Here is a 17,048-nt window from a genome sequence, read left to right on the forward strand (position 1 = left end):
AAAAAGATTAGTCATGACAGACAGGCTTCCTTGAAAAAAATCAGGTTGCCTACCACTATTAATCTTAATTTGGAGCACACTCATTCATGGAGAATGAGTTTGCATACCATGGCAACCCACCCTGCAAAAAAACCCAACCCACATGGGTAATATGGACCCATCCATGGTATACCTGACAACTGATCAGTCTCAGTGTGGATTGTCACCGCCATCAAACCCTTTGGTTCTCCACCTGGTATCCAAGTGGACTTGGCAGTCAAAGCTACATTGTCTCCTCCCCATTGCAATAGCGAGACCTTTGTGTTCACCAGGCCTTCCTGCCTTACCTCACAAAGTGACCAAGCAGCATGCTGGAAAAGCTGTCACTGGTTCACCACCCCTTTCAAAACAGATTTAAGCACAAGAAATTTGCACAGACATTTCTTATTCAAACTTGTAGGCAGTGTTGTGCAGGTGCAGAGCCCTGAAATGTAATAAATAATAATAATGAATGTGATACCTTACCTGAGCTATGTCTTGAGAGGTGTCTGTTGTCTATGTTCAGCAGGCACCAACCATGGATATTGACCTATCAATATCCATGATATTGGATACTTTGCTGCATGTGCTTTACTTTGGGCTCCCTCAACAGCTGTCAAAAGGCATGCTGTCAGGAGACAGCAAAGCTGTGAAGGATCTTTGCTTGCAAAAAAGTGAGGATGCTTTGCCACCTTCATAGTGAGACCCTCATTTTTTTTTAGTGCACCCAGTGACCTCACTTTACTCTGACTCCATTTTCCTACCCTTTCCTAAGACTCAAGGTGCTCAAGAAAAAATGCTGTCCACCCCATTTATGGGAGCACTCACTTTGGACAGCTGCCAAAAGCAAAGCTTCCTTTTGAAAATGGATTTAGACAGGACTAAATTGTGCACTTTTAAAAGGGAAATATGTATCCATTTGCTGCTGTCCTGAACCCACAATAGGGTCAGTCACCCCAATTTGGAAGACAGAACAATCCATTGTGGGGCCAGGAAACTCTAGAACAAGCCATGGGTTGTCAGGGTAGATTGTTGTCTGCAAACAAGCCTCCCAAGCTGACTACTCACCATGGTTAACTATCCATGATGGGTTGTCATTTCAAACAAACCCAGTCACTCTTTTTGTGAAGACCAATGGAACTGGCCAAAATAAACTGATTATATACTCATCCACACTTCCCTGCTTATATGAAGCAATGGGACTTTTTATCATGCCCAGAAACATATTTCATCACCCTGTTATCCCACTTTTGATTTTCTTTAACAATCTAACCAGAAAAAAAGCTTGAGGTAATTTGCAATATTCTGATTGGTCTTAATAAAAAGATATTATACTACTTTGTTTGGAAAGCATACTTTTCATTGTGAAAAATCCAATCATAGTGAAATGAGATCACAGGATATAATTGTGAACACCATATTTTACACTAAGTGTATACAATCCATGAGTGAAACAAAGCAAATGGCACTTTATATGTATAAATATTTATTACCAATTTAAAGACTTAATTTGCTAGAATGTTACATAACTGTCTGTTCCAAATTACTTTCTTATGCAAATATTTTTTTCCACACTGAAATTATCTCACTTATGCCCAGTTCGTCTGTAAAAGATCCTATATCTACAACTACATCATCAGAATTAACTCAAAGTCTGGTAAAAAGAAAACCCCAGGGAACCAGTTAGAAAGATCTTGACACAAAAAAAAAATTGAATATACAAATGCTGAAAAAGTGGTGCTGTGAAAAATTGCCTTAGAATTTACTATACACTTTGTAATAACTTCATAAATTGCTTCTACATGCAAGATAGATCTGATTACATTTGGTGTAAAATATTATACATGTTCTTTACAATTTTTACATAAATTGCAATTGCTGTATCATAACACTTTATGGAATTTTGGAAGACAAACTAAATTAAGAGAAAGATGGGTGTAAAAGACATGACAACGAAGAGCATTTCAGCCATGTTTACATTCTGGGGTTATTTTGGTAGGGCATATGACCTTGTCAGATCCATATTCCTTGTTATTCTAAGTGTTATTACAGAACACATGCATGACAATGACATATAAATCAATCAACCTTACAGAATATACCCGTCACTTAGAATGGCTTGGTGGGTAAAAGAAATAAAAATTCTAGTGAAAGTTGCATTTGGCACCATAGTTTGTCTGTGGCAAAATCCCTACCTTGAAACTTTCCTAGATATGGCACTTGTGGCCTGAAGCTAATATTTCAAGCGTAGCCCATTTGGAAGCCATTCTTCCTTTGATAAGCCCATATTGTATTTAACACCTGTCTACTTTTTCTCTAGAAAAAAAAGTAATGTCCTTGGTCATTATAGAAATAAATGTTTGAAAAGGTGGCGGAAAGACTGGTTGCATCATGCTATTATCTCAAGACTCAAAGTACAGCTATTATCTTGAAACATTTATATCATGAAATTAGTGATGGGCATGAGCCACTATACACAGCTGAGGAAGCAGAAGGACCCCTAAAACACAGTGGGAAGTAACTGAGTTGCATAGTTGAAACTTGCTGGATGAAACTATGTTTTCCATATGTTTGTTGTGGCTCTTTTTAGGCTCTTTTTAGGTTCAACTCTCTTTTTCATATAACCAAGAAATTGCAGTTTTGGTGGGGAATCTAGCTTCCAAATCCAGAGTCATCCATGGCACAAGAATAGAAAGTTTCTTGGGCATGGAAGCATATACATACAGAGGCTGTGTACCATAGCTACAGCAGAGAGATGATGAACCTTTGCTCATGACAGCATACTTAACCAAATAATTTACTTAGATGCTACAAAACATTTTAACAATAAGGATAAAAAAATTTAAGGACATCTATATATCTACAGATCCTTACTTCTTCCCTTAAGGAGTATCTAACCAGCTGAAGTTGCATACCTCTGAAGAGTTCAGAAATGTGTATCTTTTTGTTACCCTGGCAAGAAATCATTTGGCAATTTAAAGCCCTATTATATGGAACACTTTGCAGTTTTGCTTAGATAAGAAGGGAAAGCATTCAGGATAAAATATACATAAATATCCAAGGCATTTAGGCTAGACAAAGTACACATCCAAAGTATTCACTTTTTTGCATCTCATACTTAAAAAAAGGATTTTTGGATAGCAAAAGATTTTACAATTTTAATTTGCACTGCCCCCAGCAAAATCAGAAAAGCACTTTGGAGTTGTTCTTCATTAGTTGTCTGTATCTACATCATTGGAAAGCGACTGAGAGCCTGCCTCAGCTTTTGTGCAATCTGAAACAGACAAACATACAGTGCATGAAAAGTATGATACTATACATACAGATTATTCATTTTTCCATCTTGTGTCAAAGATCTTGGGAGGAAAAATAAGTAATGTATTTCTCCAAAGTAAACAATAGAACTATATAGGCTCAGACAGCAATATATTATGGTACTCTTACAAACTGTTGAACCAACATGCCTTATACCTGTGATATTTACGCTACAAAGAATATGGGTACTTTCCTAAAGAAGCTTATAAATATGCTTAATAATTTGTCCACATTTTAAAAGCATGAGATACACAAAGAACAGTTCTGCAACTAAAATAGCAATTCTTTTCAGACAGGCTGCCCAACTGTAACAATGATCCTATTCAGGCATCTTGATGGTATCTGGTGGGATATCATAGGTTAATTAAGCCATGAATTGCAAGGATATAAGCTACACCCAAGCTGTTTACTATTTGCATTAAAATACCCCAAAACTGCCTTGAAGAGGTATTTTCATGATAACTGAACAGTTAAGAATAAGCCATGAATTAATTTTGAATTAATGTTTAAATCACAAAACTCCTCAGAGTTCTTATTCAGGTATCACATAAACGACCATTGGAAGTGGCATTCAATGGTTGTTAATACAAACAAGAGGCTGAGTGCATCTTGCAATTCATGAGTTTAATAATTTATTTATAACATTTTTATATTGCTTGACAATCAATGTTCACAGCAATTAAAACAATAAAATACACAATAAAATAGTGTAAAAGTTTAACAGTATAAAAATAACCAAATCAAACCTACAAGCAATGCAAAGGTTTAAAATGCAACATCAAATTTAAAGCTAAAACAGGAAAAATTAAAATGCTTGGGAATTTTTTTAAAAAAATAAATCTATCTTCATCAGGCATCAAAAATGATAAAGGTGTAAATAAAGAATAAAATACAGAATAAAGGTGCTAGGCAAGCTACTGTTACAGGTTCATTCCACAACCAGGGTTTCACAGCAGAAAAGGCCTTCTTTTAGGAGCCACCTACCTCTCTTTCTTTGATATGGACTCTAGAGGCAGGACTACTGAAAACAATCTTAGGGTTTAGACAGGTGTGAAGAGATTATTCTTCAGGGTTAGGGTTACGGCTTTGACTGTTAATATAAGCACTCTGAATTGGCCCCAGAAATAGACCAGCAGGCAGTACAGGCAGAAAAGTACTAGCATCACATTGGCCAGTACTTCTCAACAATCTCAATGCCCTATTTTGAACCAGCTGCGATTTGCAGACTTTTCAAGAACAGCCGCACATATAATGCATTAATCCAGATGAGACATTTTCACAGTATGGATAAGTAGCTAAGCTATAGCTTTCCAGATAAGGATATACTATATGAGTGTTCCATGCCACTGCAACCACCTGTGCCTCTTGTGGCAATGCTGGATCAAGAGTAGCTCCACTCTATGAATCTGATCAAATAGGCAGTGCAACCCCCTCCAGAACAGACTGAAGGTCACTTGGCTGGGCAGACAACCCATCCAGTAAAAGTACCTTCAATTTGTATGGATGAAGTCTCGGTTTGTGGTAATGGCCCTCATCCAGTCCATTACCACATCCAGGCACTGGTTCAGAACACCAGGGCCTCATCTGGATTTCATGAAAAATATCAAAAGAGCTGGGTGTCATCAGCATGTTGGTAACACCTTGGTCCCTATCTCCATATAACCTCACACAGTGGTTTCATTTTGATACTGAACAGCACAGAGATAAAACAAAGCCATAACTGCTAAGGGTGAGAGTAATAATCCCTCAACACTACTTTCTGGAATAGGCCATTTGAGCAGGAACAGAATCAATGTGGTACGGTGCAGTGCAACACAGTGCAGTGGTCTCCCAGCTCAGACAGGATGCCATAGTAGAGATACCAAAAGACACTGAGAAGTCCAAGAGAATCAGTACAATTTACTGCCAGATTCCAAACTGTGGTCCAAATAGGTTGGAAACACAAATACCCATTCTCTAAACTATTCTGCGCTGTTTATATACAATCCACCCCGCTCAAGATATATTTATGAGAGAATATCTAATTTGCACATAAACTCTGTTGTTGTTTTGTTTTCAGGCTGGCACTAGAATTCAAGGAGGATCCAATCTGGCATTTGTAATTGTAATGTAAAGAAACCACATCTCCCCTGAGAAGAAGGTACAAGAATATGAGGCATTCCCAATTCTACTGGAACACAAAAATATAATCTAAACAAGTATTAAAAAGTTTCTCAAAACAAATGTTCTTTTATCCAGTTTCAGTACTTTTTTACTGCCTCCGATGTTTGCCACCTTTTTTTAAATTCCTAAGACACTTTTAGGTAGGAAAGAAAGAAAATGAACTTTATGTTTTGAGGGACAGCATTTCCCCTCCCCAGCACCTGGCATCTGCAACAACTAACACTACATACGCGTGTTTACTTTCCAAGGTACAGAGGGGATGGAATTACAGAGAATTAAATAGAATAACTGCACACAGCTTCTCCATTATCCCTTCTCTAAAAGGAATGAAAGAATTGCTAATGAACTGCCAAGTACAATTCTTTGTGCATCCTAGCCAAAAAGCAAGTGGCAGCTGCATAGTCTTGTCATGCGAAGTGTGTGGCACAGGAAGGACTGGCAGTGCCAAGGAGCATTTTCTAAGGGAAAGAGGGAAAAATGTCTTCATAAACCATAAACCTACATTTTAAAAAATAAATATGTTCATTAAAAATGGTTTCTGAAAGAGTAATGGTTAAAATCAAAACCTTTCACGGTTTACTTGATTTTTAAACAAATCCTACAAAGATACATCATGCAACTAGTCTGTTTTACAAGACTGTGAATGCTTCGCTGGCAGATATAAAGAACCCAAGACCTCAACTTACCATTTCATAGAACTGTGCCTGCTCCTCCAAGTACAAGCGCATCACACTGTTATAGTCATAAATCCGGTTACTGTGGAAGTGATTCATTTCAGCTGTAAATTAAGGTCATGTCGCATATTAAAAGGTTAATATCAAAAAGACTGTTTTTTACTGTAAAGGATAAAATGTTAATTCTGTGAACAGAATCATACAGAGAGGCAAGACCCTGGACTTGGAAACTTTCTCAGGATTAAAGAGGGACAGGAATGGTAAACAATTCGTATTTTAGCCCCAAAGCTAAATTCATGTTCATATTTATACATGAATAAATGAACAAATACAAAGCCCAATAATAGCCCACTCCCACACTGAAGTGCTTTTTAGCTTCAAACTGCTGCAGGGATATGAACCTGAACAAAGTTATCCCTGGAGTAAGTGTACTGTGATGTTTATCACTTTAGTCTTAGTTCCTTTAAATATATTTTGCAAATGTTTGTTTATTAATTTATTTGTTATATTTATATTCTGTTTTTTTCTTTCAAAGAACTCAGTGCTGTTCCAAAGTCACCCAGTTAGTTCCATGGTTGAGTGGAGACTAAGACACAGATCACTTGAATCCTATTCCCATACTCTTAACCACTACATCACACTGACTCTCCAGTTATACTTATTAATAAATGAAGACCTGAAGGAATATTTCAAGAAACTTATTCTAAGTGTAGACACAGAGCATGAAACAGCAGAGTAGAAAAAGGGCAGTTCTAATTTTAAAAAATAGAATTATATTTTACAAGTGAATGCAGTTTAAGAGTAAAAACCAGCATACATTAAAAAAACAAATTTTCCAAATGATCTACTTGATCTTCCTCAAAAGTAAGTCCTCTTTGCTTTTGTTTAAGTTAGTCTTAGGCTTATATTCAAACTACCATCAACCAACCAAATAGACATTACATATTTTGATCTCCAAGGACACTACTGGGCATTCGTAACCAACTAGTAAAGAAACCCTCAATAGAATAGAAGGACTGTAAAGCCAGTAAAGATGCTCAGCCCCCAACTCTAAATCTTCTAATTGCTTACTATATCAGGTTGTATGAGAGTGAGGTTACTGAGTGGAATTCAATATTGTTCAAATATGGGTTTTTCCTCCCCACACATTCTGCTGCAGTCCCCCTATCTTACAACCTATAGGGCCGATTCTGAGGACACACAAGAAATTGCAAGGGAGAGAGGATGGTTCCCTCCCCTGCATCCCACTAATAGAAAAGATATCACTGGATTCCAAATACTACTGAGTAATTGTTTGGAAAAGCAATAAAGATTAAAAGGAAATGAACAGAGTATTGCACTTTTGATCAGAAACAGGATTTCCCCTTTCCTCTGCCCATTTAGGAGAATGCATATATAGTCACAGGAACACTTCTGCAGCACATCCTATTACATAGGGAACTTGATTTAGTTGGATTCAAAGATGATCTTTAATACATCACTGAGATGGTATCAGGGCCAGTCCTTCCATGAATTCTCCATCTCAGGAGGAATGGCAAATTGGGATGCCTGCTGCTGGGAAGGCTTCACTCTACCTCAAAAATACACCCCAGAGAGTGCTCCAGACAACCCACCTGGCCCTGCTTTCCTGGTGCAACAAGTGCTACAACAAGAAAGTGACCACAGTCCAAGTAAAGTCACATATTTCATCAGTGCTTCTGGACTGTTTTCAATTTATTATAGATACTTCAGACCCCGTAGTCCACAGCAAACATGGACAACTCATTCCGCTGTGTAGTTTTTACTGCTCTTGCATTTCAAACAACCAGCAGTTAAAGCTGATGGCTCTAATAAAATGAAGAACCCTCTAGTGTTTTCTTAGCCTTTGGTCAAGCAGAATTTTAGAGGAACTTATGAAGGGTATGTGTTCAAAAATGATTACCAAGATAAAGAAAGACACACTTAGGACTCAACTGATTCACTGCAGACATTAATTTATATATAGTATCTGAAAGTTCCTTTCAGATTTCAAAGTAGCCTTTTTACTATATTGCACAGTGAGGAATGTCATATCATGGTGATCATTATGAAACTGTACCTTGTAAAGTCTAAAACAGAAAAATGACATACATAGTGTTAAAAGATAACAGATCTTTGTTACATGAACAGAAAGAGAACAAACAGGAAGTCTACCTATTGTCTGAATTTGTGCTAATTCTGTTCTAGATGACTCCTACTGCATTTAAGTACCATCTAATATACTTTCCATCATCATATTTTATTTATAGAGTGCCTAAAATTACTCTTCATATTTGCTTTCATTATTCCTTTCTAACCTTAATTTCAATCAGCAAAAGAGATGATGGAAGTGAATGCTAAGTGTACTTTACCCTGTAGTGCAAATGACATGGTACTTGCGCGCTTCAGCATGTTTTGTTTATCCTGTGGGGTAATTTTGCTAGTAGCAACTAGTTTATCACTTTCTTTCACTTTTTCTATTGCTCCCTGGTGAGACAAAACATTACATTAAGCATCACTGAAAACATATTTCAAATATTATCTGAGCCAAACTACCTTCAAGTAGTAGTACAAATAAGAGTCCAAATTTAAATTTTCAAAACAAAATATTAGGTTTAGACTGTAAAGGCACTCAGGTATTCTATGAAGTCACAGGGCACAGAGCTGGCAGCAGAAACAAAGGATAAACACAGCTATAGTAACATAACCATTAATTTAGCATATGCAATCTGGTTTCAAGTCAACCTTGGCTTTGTGGAAGGGGGAATAATCAATACCCTCCTCCAATCTCTCATTTATTGTTGAGAAAGTCATTTTGAAATATATAAGGTGTAAAAGCACTATTGTAGAGTTACTGTAAGTTCTGGAAATTCTCAGTTTATATCACAGTGTGTTTCCAGTTTCCTCAGGCATAAGATTTATATAGCACACACCATACATGCAACACATCTTCTAGACCCTAGAAGGCTGTCTAGCAGGGTTGAGATAGCAGCCAATTGACCTATCAAATATTCCCATGTGACTGGTCAGGAAGAAGTGGCATGTGCATGAAAAGCAGCACACTCATTCTTGTGCACAGCAACCCATTGTTTGTCATTATGTGCAAACCAAGTCAAGGACTCCATAGAACTGATATTCTCACAATACTAGTATTCATCTCTTTAAAAGCACTAGTGCAAAAGATTATATTTTACCTTATGCGCACCTATGATATCTGGGAAGCAACCAAGAAATCCTTTATATTCATGATTAGTTTCCATCAGAAAATGAAGATCTTTCTTTGGCTGATAAAAAATGCACAGTAATTAATTCTGTAACACCATTCCATGTTAGTTTCACAATGGAATTGAAAATTATATAATATGCATGAGAAAAAGAAAATGCCCTAAAATTTGCACTTTAAACACATAGATGAGGAACAGTTGCTACATTGAGAAGAGAAAAGACACATACAGTTCTCAGTTATGTTATGTATATTTTGCTTTTCAGATTGGAATTCTGCTTCTGTGTATGTACAGCTCTATTTAGATCATGAAAGTAATTTTTTATCATTTTATCATTAGGCACTGCTAAGTTCTTTGCCAACTATTCTGTGTGGTCATATACATTTTCTCCATTCTAATATAACATGTATACCTGTTCTGCCACAAGACTGGCAATTTCTTCATATGTTTTTCCTGCTTCTGTTATTGCTTCATTCAGATCAGTCTCTCCTAAAAACAAAAGTCACATTGAGATTTTCAATTCAGTAAAAGTTAATATTCAAACAAACTGATACCAATATAGCTCCCCTAGTAATAATATATACATTTTAAAATTCTGTTTTAAAATAATGTTTCTTGGTAGATAAGCTGATCTTTACAAAAACCAGAGGAAGAAATATGCATGAATACTAGTAAACCCAAGTAGATAGCTAATATAAAATGTAAGAATTGCATGAATGCCAAAATACATGTGCACTAGAACTTTCATTTGACATAGCTTTCAGACTCAGAGGCTTACAGTGATCTAGTTCAGTCCAGGGGGAGCAGCCATCCTCTTAGATCACATTTTCCACTATATGGGCTTTTTGCTCATCTAGCTAAAACATCTTGGAGGGAGAGGGAAGGAAGCTGGAAGTGCATTAGAATAGCTTGTATCCTGTCCTCTCCAGTCTCTCTTCCTCCTCCTCCAGAAACACGCCCTTCTCCCTGTTTCTGAGGTTGCTTTCCTGACCCTGAGTAGCAGTTCTTTCTACATGGGTGTGTGGGAGAGGATGTAGAGCTCCAAATCCCAGCTCAGAGGTCAGAGTGCCATTTCTGACATCAAATCAGAAAATCAAGGCTATTCTATGGCCCCTCAGATGTTAATGAAAGGTTGCATGACTGCCCTGAATTATGGTTTGATCCTTGCAAAATTATGGCTAGAACAAAGATGACTGCATAAAAATTGTAACTGTGTTAGATCTTAAGGGTGCAATCCTGCATGCCTATAGTTTATTTTGCTAGCACTGCATGTTCAAATGTTTCTGCTTAAAAATCTAACCATTAGGGTATTCTCTCTGGCACATTCAATATTGGAACAATAGAATAAGGTTTCATATACTACATTCTCAGTCCAAAAATAATCCAGAAGATTTATTTTGGATATATCCACTTAACAAGGCACAAATTCTGAAAACAGCTATATGTTGTTTACAAAGAAAAATCAAAATAGTATTTGAACAAAAATACCTTGATAACCGCTGGTACTGAAAACCAGTGCTAAACCCTGTAAAGCTTTTCCTATTTTCTGATATTCCTTGGGTAATGCTGAAAGGAAAAATTATGAGCTTAAAATATAAGCCAGTTAAGGTAGTAAAACACAACAAGTAACTAGATACAAAGCACAACCTAGACTCCCTGCCAAACCTACATTATAAGGTTGACTGATTGACTGGATTTATATGTTGCCCGATTAGCCATAGGCTCTCTAGGTGGCTTACATAAAATCAATGCCATAATACAATGCAATAAAATCAACAAGCACAATAAAACCAATAATTGGCTAGCATTGGCTAAACTTCTGTGATGTCAAAGAGGGCCCCATAAGGCCTGTACTGGACAGGCTACTATTTAAGTGGAAAGTAAACTACTGCTTCTGAAATTCAGGGTCTACTGGCAGCTTGGAACCAAATTAAACAATGGATTATGCACTGTTGCAGGGGCTTTCAGTGAGCCTGTGCCCATTTGCTAGGGAACAGGCATATTTTGGAGTGTACCTCTTTTAAAAAATACTACATCTACAAATGCAACAGTCTTCGCACTCTTTCCAGAGAGTTAAAGTGCTTTTTAACTGGATACTTCAGAAGGCTCATGAAGTATGCATGCAAATAGTCACACTGCACAGCCAAACCTGACATAAGAACAACAGTTAGTTTGTTTTCAAGATCCACATTCTGAATGACTCTGGAAGTTTTGGCATGTCCTATAAATCCAATTGCGCTAAAGAAAACTGCTGTGCTGTTGGGCTGTAACGATTTCAGGCAATGTCTATGCTTTAACAGTATGATCTAAATATCTAATATCTCAAAAATATGCTAGATAATACATTCATCACTACAAAAATGATATCATAAAAAACCTGTTTCCCAGAAGTGCAGTTTAAGCCCTCATTAATATATGGCAACATCAGTACATTAACCAGAAGATACATTCATTCTGATATATAAAATCTTGAATAAACAACAATACATCCAGTGTGGTACTTCCTTCAAAAGGATTCCTGCCAGAAACAGAGCTTTCAAGTGTTTATGAGTCATGGAAATATTACTTTTATATGGCCTTTATTATATTCACTGTCTGGATACTATGCTGATAGTCCTTGCGTTTTACAAAAATAAATGCAAATTACACATGTTATAAAAACATAATATTATTGAGAAATGCCATTGAACTGCAAGGATGTGTGAGGAATGGTTGGATTTCCTTGGACTGACAACCCAAACTCTGACTGGATTTGTCTCTGTCCTAAGTCCACTTTATACTGAGTGTTCCTAAGGGCAACTATAGCAAGTGTTTGCATGGACATCCATGAGGCCAGCTTGCTCACAGGACTTGTGCACACCTGCTTGGCAAACAGAGTTCTGCTTCCACACATGACTTATTGGTTTTGTGTATTTTATGTACTGTATCTTGTACAAGCAATTATGTAATTTGTGTCCCTTGTGCAAAGAATTATGAACTTTGCATACTTGGCACGTAAGAAACCACAAGCATTTCCAAGCACCTGATCTTAGCCCTGCTTGCTTCCTGGCCAGTACTAAGCGTAAGAAAGAGGATTTAATGAGCTCAGGTGAGCTGGATTCAGACCTGCCTGATCTTTGCATCCCTAATTAAATATATATACAATACTTACGCCCAGTGCAACGTTTCCAGTGTTCATGACCCACTGTCAACAACTCCTTAACTCCATCATCCATGGCTTTGGTGAACCTGCCAACTGCATCACACTTCTGTTCACTGTATAATGAAATGACCAAGGCATGGTTTTTACCTTATTTATAGTGGCTAAGATTTATTTACTGTTATTTGGAGAAATGGGGTTTTGTACATTACCTAGTGGGCTACAAACATCCCCTCTTCTACCTGTTTTACAAAGTCTAACCTGCAGTATGACCCTTACTGTGGCTACTTCTTTAGATGTATAAAACAAAAATTGTAAAAAAATAAAAAACTAGAACAAATCACAGGCAATAGTAATCCAGAAGCAGGAGTCTCAGCATAGTACATGTGTTCATTGCTGTTGCAATACCTCCCAAGATAGAACTAAGAATATTAGGATGTTGCCTTTATATCATTAATCACATGTGCACGTGTGTGTGTGTGTAAAAATCCATATTTGATTAATGTCAGTAATAAGAAACAATTTAAAGTTATAAAAACAAGTAATTTCCAATTCTATTTAGAATATAAAGTTTACAGGAAGAACATTATGACTGCTTAATAACCCTGGATACAGTGCACCCTCTATACTTCCATTGTCTTAACCATGTAGTACAGTTTTAGGAGTGAGTTGCAAGAATGCACACTATCTTCTTTGATCTCGTTTCTCTTGTGAACATTCTCCTTGCTGGACCTAGGGTTAAGTGCAACATTAGTAAACCAGAGTAGGACGTTCTAGATAAGAGAACCCAGTTAGTATTAACCAGGCTTGATGTCAGTTACAATTTAATCCTTAATCATGTATTGAGGCAAGCATGGGAAGGACAGGGGGCTTCATGGGAAAAACAACCTGGGAGTGCAGAAGCATGTGAACATAATCTGCCTGCCAATCACTTCCAATCTTTTAACTACCATTGCCAATATAATCTCTAAACTTTTAAAGTCTAAAGCATCATTAAAGTCAGTGGTGAGAATGTGCACAAGAATATATGGGGTCTGGATGCAGAATATATGGTCTTGCAGTAATTCTAATTCTTTTTCCAAGTGGTTAAAAACATTGCAGCATGACATATGCATCGGCCCAAGGACATCAGTAAATGTTAATAAAGCAGAGCAGTGTTAAACGTGCATCGGCGCTTGTGGTTATGCTCTGTTCTAGTATTTATGAGTACTTCTATAGTCTTGACTGAAGATGCGAGTCCACAACTCTAAAATAGTCTCTTCTAAGCAGAACAGCAGAAAGTTTTGGATTCTACTTAAGATATTTATTCATACAAGATTAATTATACAAAGCATTTCATTTTTGTATTTTTCATCAAATGACAGTTTTCGTAGTATTGGGGGGGGGGTGTAAAATCCAACATCTTACATTTCAATCATGTCCAAGTCAGGGGCTTCTGGTTCCATAGTAGAAAAGACCATAACACCTACAATTTCATCCTTTTCTGCCTTCCTTTTACCTGTTTTCCATTCCTAGGGAAAAGAACAAGTGCCATGCTGAACAGTCTTCTCCCATACAGGAGCACTGCCTGCTCCCATGCTCTTTTTCAGCCAAACAGAGGGTTCTGACAAACATTCAGGTTCCTTCTACACAGCAATTCACAACAGATATGCAGACCAATGATCAAGCATGACCAAAGCTGTGATCCAAAGAGCCATTTTATTTACCATCTCAAGTATGCAATGACTTTTAACTTCTTTTTCTCCCAAGTTGCAAAAGCAGTTTATCTGTATTTGCATCTTGGTGAAGGGTTTTTTTTAATGAACCCCAATGGGCTATTGTTTGGAACAAAATAATGTTAAAATCCCTGCAACAAGAATATATGACCTGACATGTGCCGAAGGAGGCTCTTTAGATTTTGATTTGGCCTGTAGCATGTGTTCTAGACTTAGCTATAAATGGACCCTACCTGACCATTCACTGTCCACTTTCATTTTAGTTCTAAACAAAATTAAATAATACCTTCTAGCTTTTTATCAAATCATGGCATAGAAGATACTAGTGTTCATGACAAAACTTTCTATGAGAAAGTGCACTCCTTTCTACCAAGTAATTTTCTCAAAAAAGATGGAACCAATGGTGTTCATTCTATGCCATTACAAATGCCTTTGATGTGTCTAATTTGTGACAAACCAGAGTACTCACTATTATTTGGAAAGGTATCTAGTGGCACTGTTTAGAAATAATTTTAGATTTTTCACCCAAATAAAAAGATGGACCATCAATCCATCTCCTTTTGCTAGCCACACTTTACACAATTTTTTTTTTAAGAATGTGTTTACCTTTTCATCACGGAAACTAAGGAACTGCTGAAAAAGTTCACTTTCTGAAATAACTGGATGACGACACATCCTGGTCATCCAAGCTTGTAACCTCTCCATCCGCATTTTGATAAATTCTTCTTCAAAACGCCCTGCAGGACAATGAGTGACAATCATTGCTATTCATGTTTCATACCACCTATTTTTCTCTATTCAAGACTGGCAATTTTCATATCAATACCTGTAAATAACTGTACCCCCTGAATAACCTAATGAGTTTGTGAAAATATACACATTACCCAAAGACTCCTATACCCTAAGGGTGAAATGAGTGAATTTCCTCTCACACGTGAATTTCCCCTCTTCCTTCCCCAGTGCAACTCCCCATTCTGGGGAGCTCTGGGGGGTCCTTCCCATTCTGCTAACAAAAGCTGTTCCTGGCAGGAGGAGTTGGCTGGACATCACTCAAACTTTTTTTGGTTTCGTTCAAGTTACTGATGCTCAATTTCCACCCAATGCTTTTAGGTTAGCAAACACTTTTGTCTGTTAAACACAGATTTCAGCTAAAGGCAGTAAGTCTGTTTGACTTAGGAATATTTAATTTCACTTCAAGAATGGTGGAAATTTGTTTTGTGTGTAGTTCTATAAAATAGTAAATATGGAAGTTTAGAATGGAAAAGCTGTACTACATTGTATTTTTATTATTTATTGTTTTTAATTTTCCCTCCCAATACTAAGTCTCTAGAGGCTTACAAATAAAACATATTATATTACACTATATATATTATACTGTAATATATTATATTACACTATATTATATTATATTCAATATAATATATCATAATTATATAATTCAGTTTTGAGAAATTTACCTGTAACTTGTTTGTCTGGAAGAGATGGAATTGGAATGGCTGATCCAAATTTAATCAAGAGACGCTCATATAACCAGTCAAAGTGTTTATATCTATGGTTGACAGATCGATTAGTGTTCTGTAAAGGCAGACAAAGAGTTCATACTTATGACTTCCCCAAAATATGTTTACTACATTTGTATTGGGCATTATTCAATTGTTTGATGTGCAGTTTTTATAAACTATACAATAATAATGGGGACATTTTGAGATGTCACCTGATGAAATACCTCTGGTACGTACTTACTGTACATGTAAGTTGATATTCAATATAGCTCTTCAGACCATACATTTTAGAACCCTTTTTTGGATCAGCCACAACACAGTCAAATGTAGAGGTAGGATAAACCCACATTGGACCATAATCTCCAATCTATAGGACAGCAAAAATATGTTTTAACTCTATGCATGCTAAACTATATCATATCTAATGTATACATTTAGAGCCTGAGATCTAGCAATATCATCTGATAGCAATTAGTACCTAAAAGATTCCTATGATTTCACATTCTCAGTCTTAACAACATAAGAAAAGCCATGCTGCATCAGACCAAAGGTCTATCCAGTCTACCACATGGTGGCAAACCAGCTGCACACAGGATCCCTCAAGCAGGATGGGTGCAAGTTTTCCACCTGCTCAAGCTGCTCAGCAACTTGTGTATGCAGGTATGTCACCACAGCACACAGTCAGCAAGGCTAGTAGCCACTGATAGCTTCCTCCCTCATGAATCTGTCCAATCCCCTTTTAAAACTATCCAGATTGATGGGCATCACTACTTCCTGTGGCAGCATATTCCATAGTTTAACTATACGCTGTGTGAAGAAGCACTTCCTTTTATCTGTCCTAAACACAGGACAGCTTCATAGGATGACCCAGGGTTCAAGTGTTAAAGGAGAGGAAGAAAAATGTCTCCCTCTCTACTTTCTCAACACCATGCATTATTTCGAACACCTCTATCATGTCTTCCCTTACTCGACTTTTTTCTAAGCTGAACAGTCCCAGCTGTCATAGCCGCTCCTCACAGGAGTGCTGCTCCACCCATCTGATCATCCTTGTCGCCCTTCTCTGCACCCCCTCCAATTCAACAGTGTCCTTTTTCAGATAAGGCGACCAGAACTGAATGAAATACAATACAAACCTTGTGGAAGCCATGCTGATTTTTTTTTTTTAGCAGGCCTTGATAGTGCTTTCAAGCAGTTTACCCCAAATGGATGTTAAGCCAACTGCCTTGTAATTTCCTGGATTCCCCCTGGATCCCTATTTAAAAATTGGTGTTACACTGGCCATTCTCCAAGCCTCTGGTACA

The 17,048-nt window shown here is 37.1% G+C and overlaps 1 protein-coding gene across 5 annotated transcripts in view; it reads right to left on the reverse strand.

Moving 5' to 3' along the window:
* Positions 1-1,487: 1,487 nt before the first annotated feature.
* The window catches only part of SNX9 (sorting nexin 9), a 53,407-nt gene continuing 37,846 nt past the window's right edge, over positions 1,488-17,048 (reverse strand). For all 5 annotated transcript variants that reach the window (XM_044422078.1, XM_044422072.1, XM_044422056.1 and 2 more), the window contains 11 exons: positions 15,989-16,114; positions 15,703-15,820; positions 14,852-14,982; positions 13,938-14,041; positions 12,543-12,646; positions 10,880-10,957; positions 9,804-9,880; positions 9,362-9,451; positions 8,540-8,654; positions 6,183-6,274; positions 1,488-3,292 (listed from right to left, as the gene is read on the reverse strand). In XM_044422078.1, coding sequence (XP_044278013.1) covers positions 3,245-3,292; positions 6,183-6,274; positions 8,540-8,654; positions 9,362-9,451; positions 9,804-9,880; positions 10,880-10,957; positions 12,543-12,646; positions 13,938-14,041; positions 14,852-14,982; positions 15,703-15,820; positions 15,989-16,114 — 1,083 coding nt within the window. In that variant the 3' untranslated portion in view covers positions 1,488-3,244. The remainder of the gene's footprint in view (positions 3,293-6,182; positions 6,275-8,539; positions 8,655-9,361; positions 9,452-9,803; positions 9,881-10,879; positions 10,958-12,542; positions 12,647-13,937; positions 14,042-14,851; positions 14,983-15,702; positions 15,821-15,988; positions 16,115-17,048) is intronic.

Source organism: Varanus komodoensis, unplaced genomic scaffold (assembly GCF_004798865.1).
Source record: "Varanus komodoensis strain SLA01 unplaced genomic scaffold, ASM479886v1 scaffold1, whole genome shotgun sequence".
NCBI classification, from domain to species: Eukaryota; Metazoa; Chordata; class Lepidosauria; order Squamata; family Varanidae; genus Varanus; species Varanus komodoensis.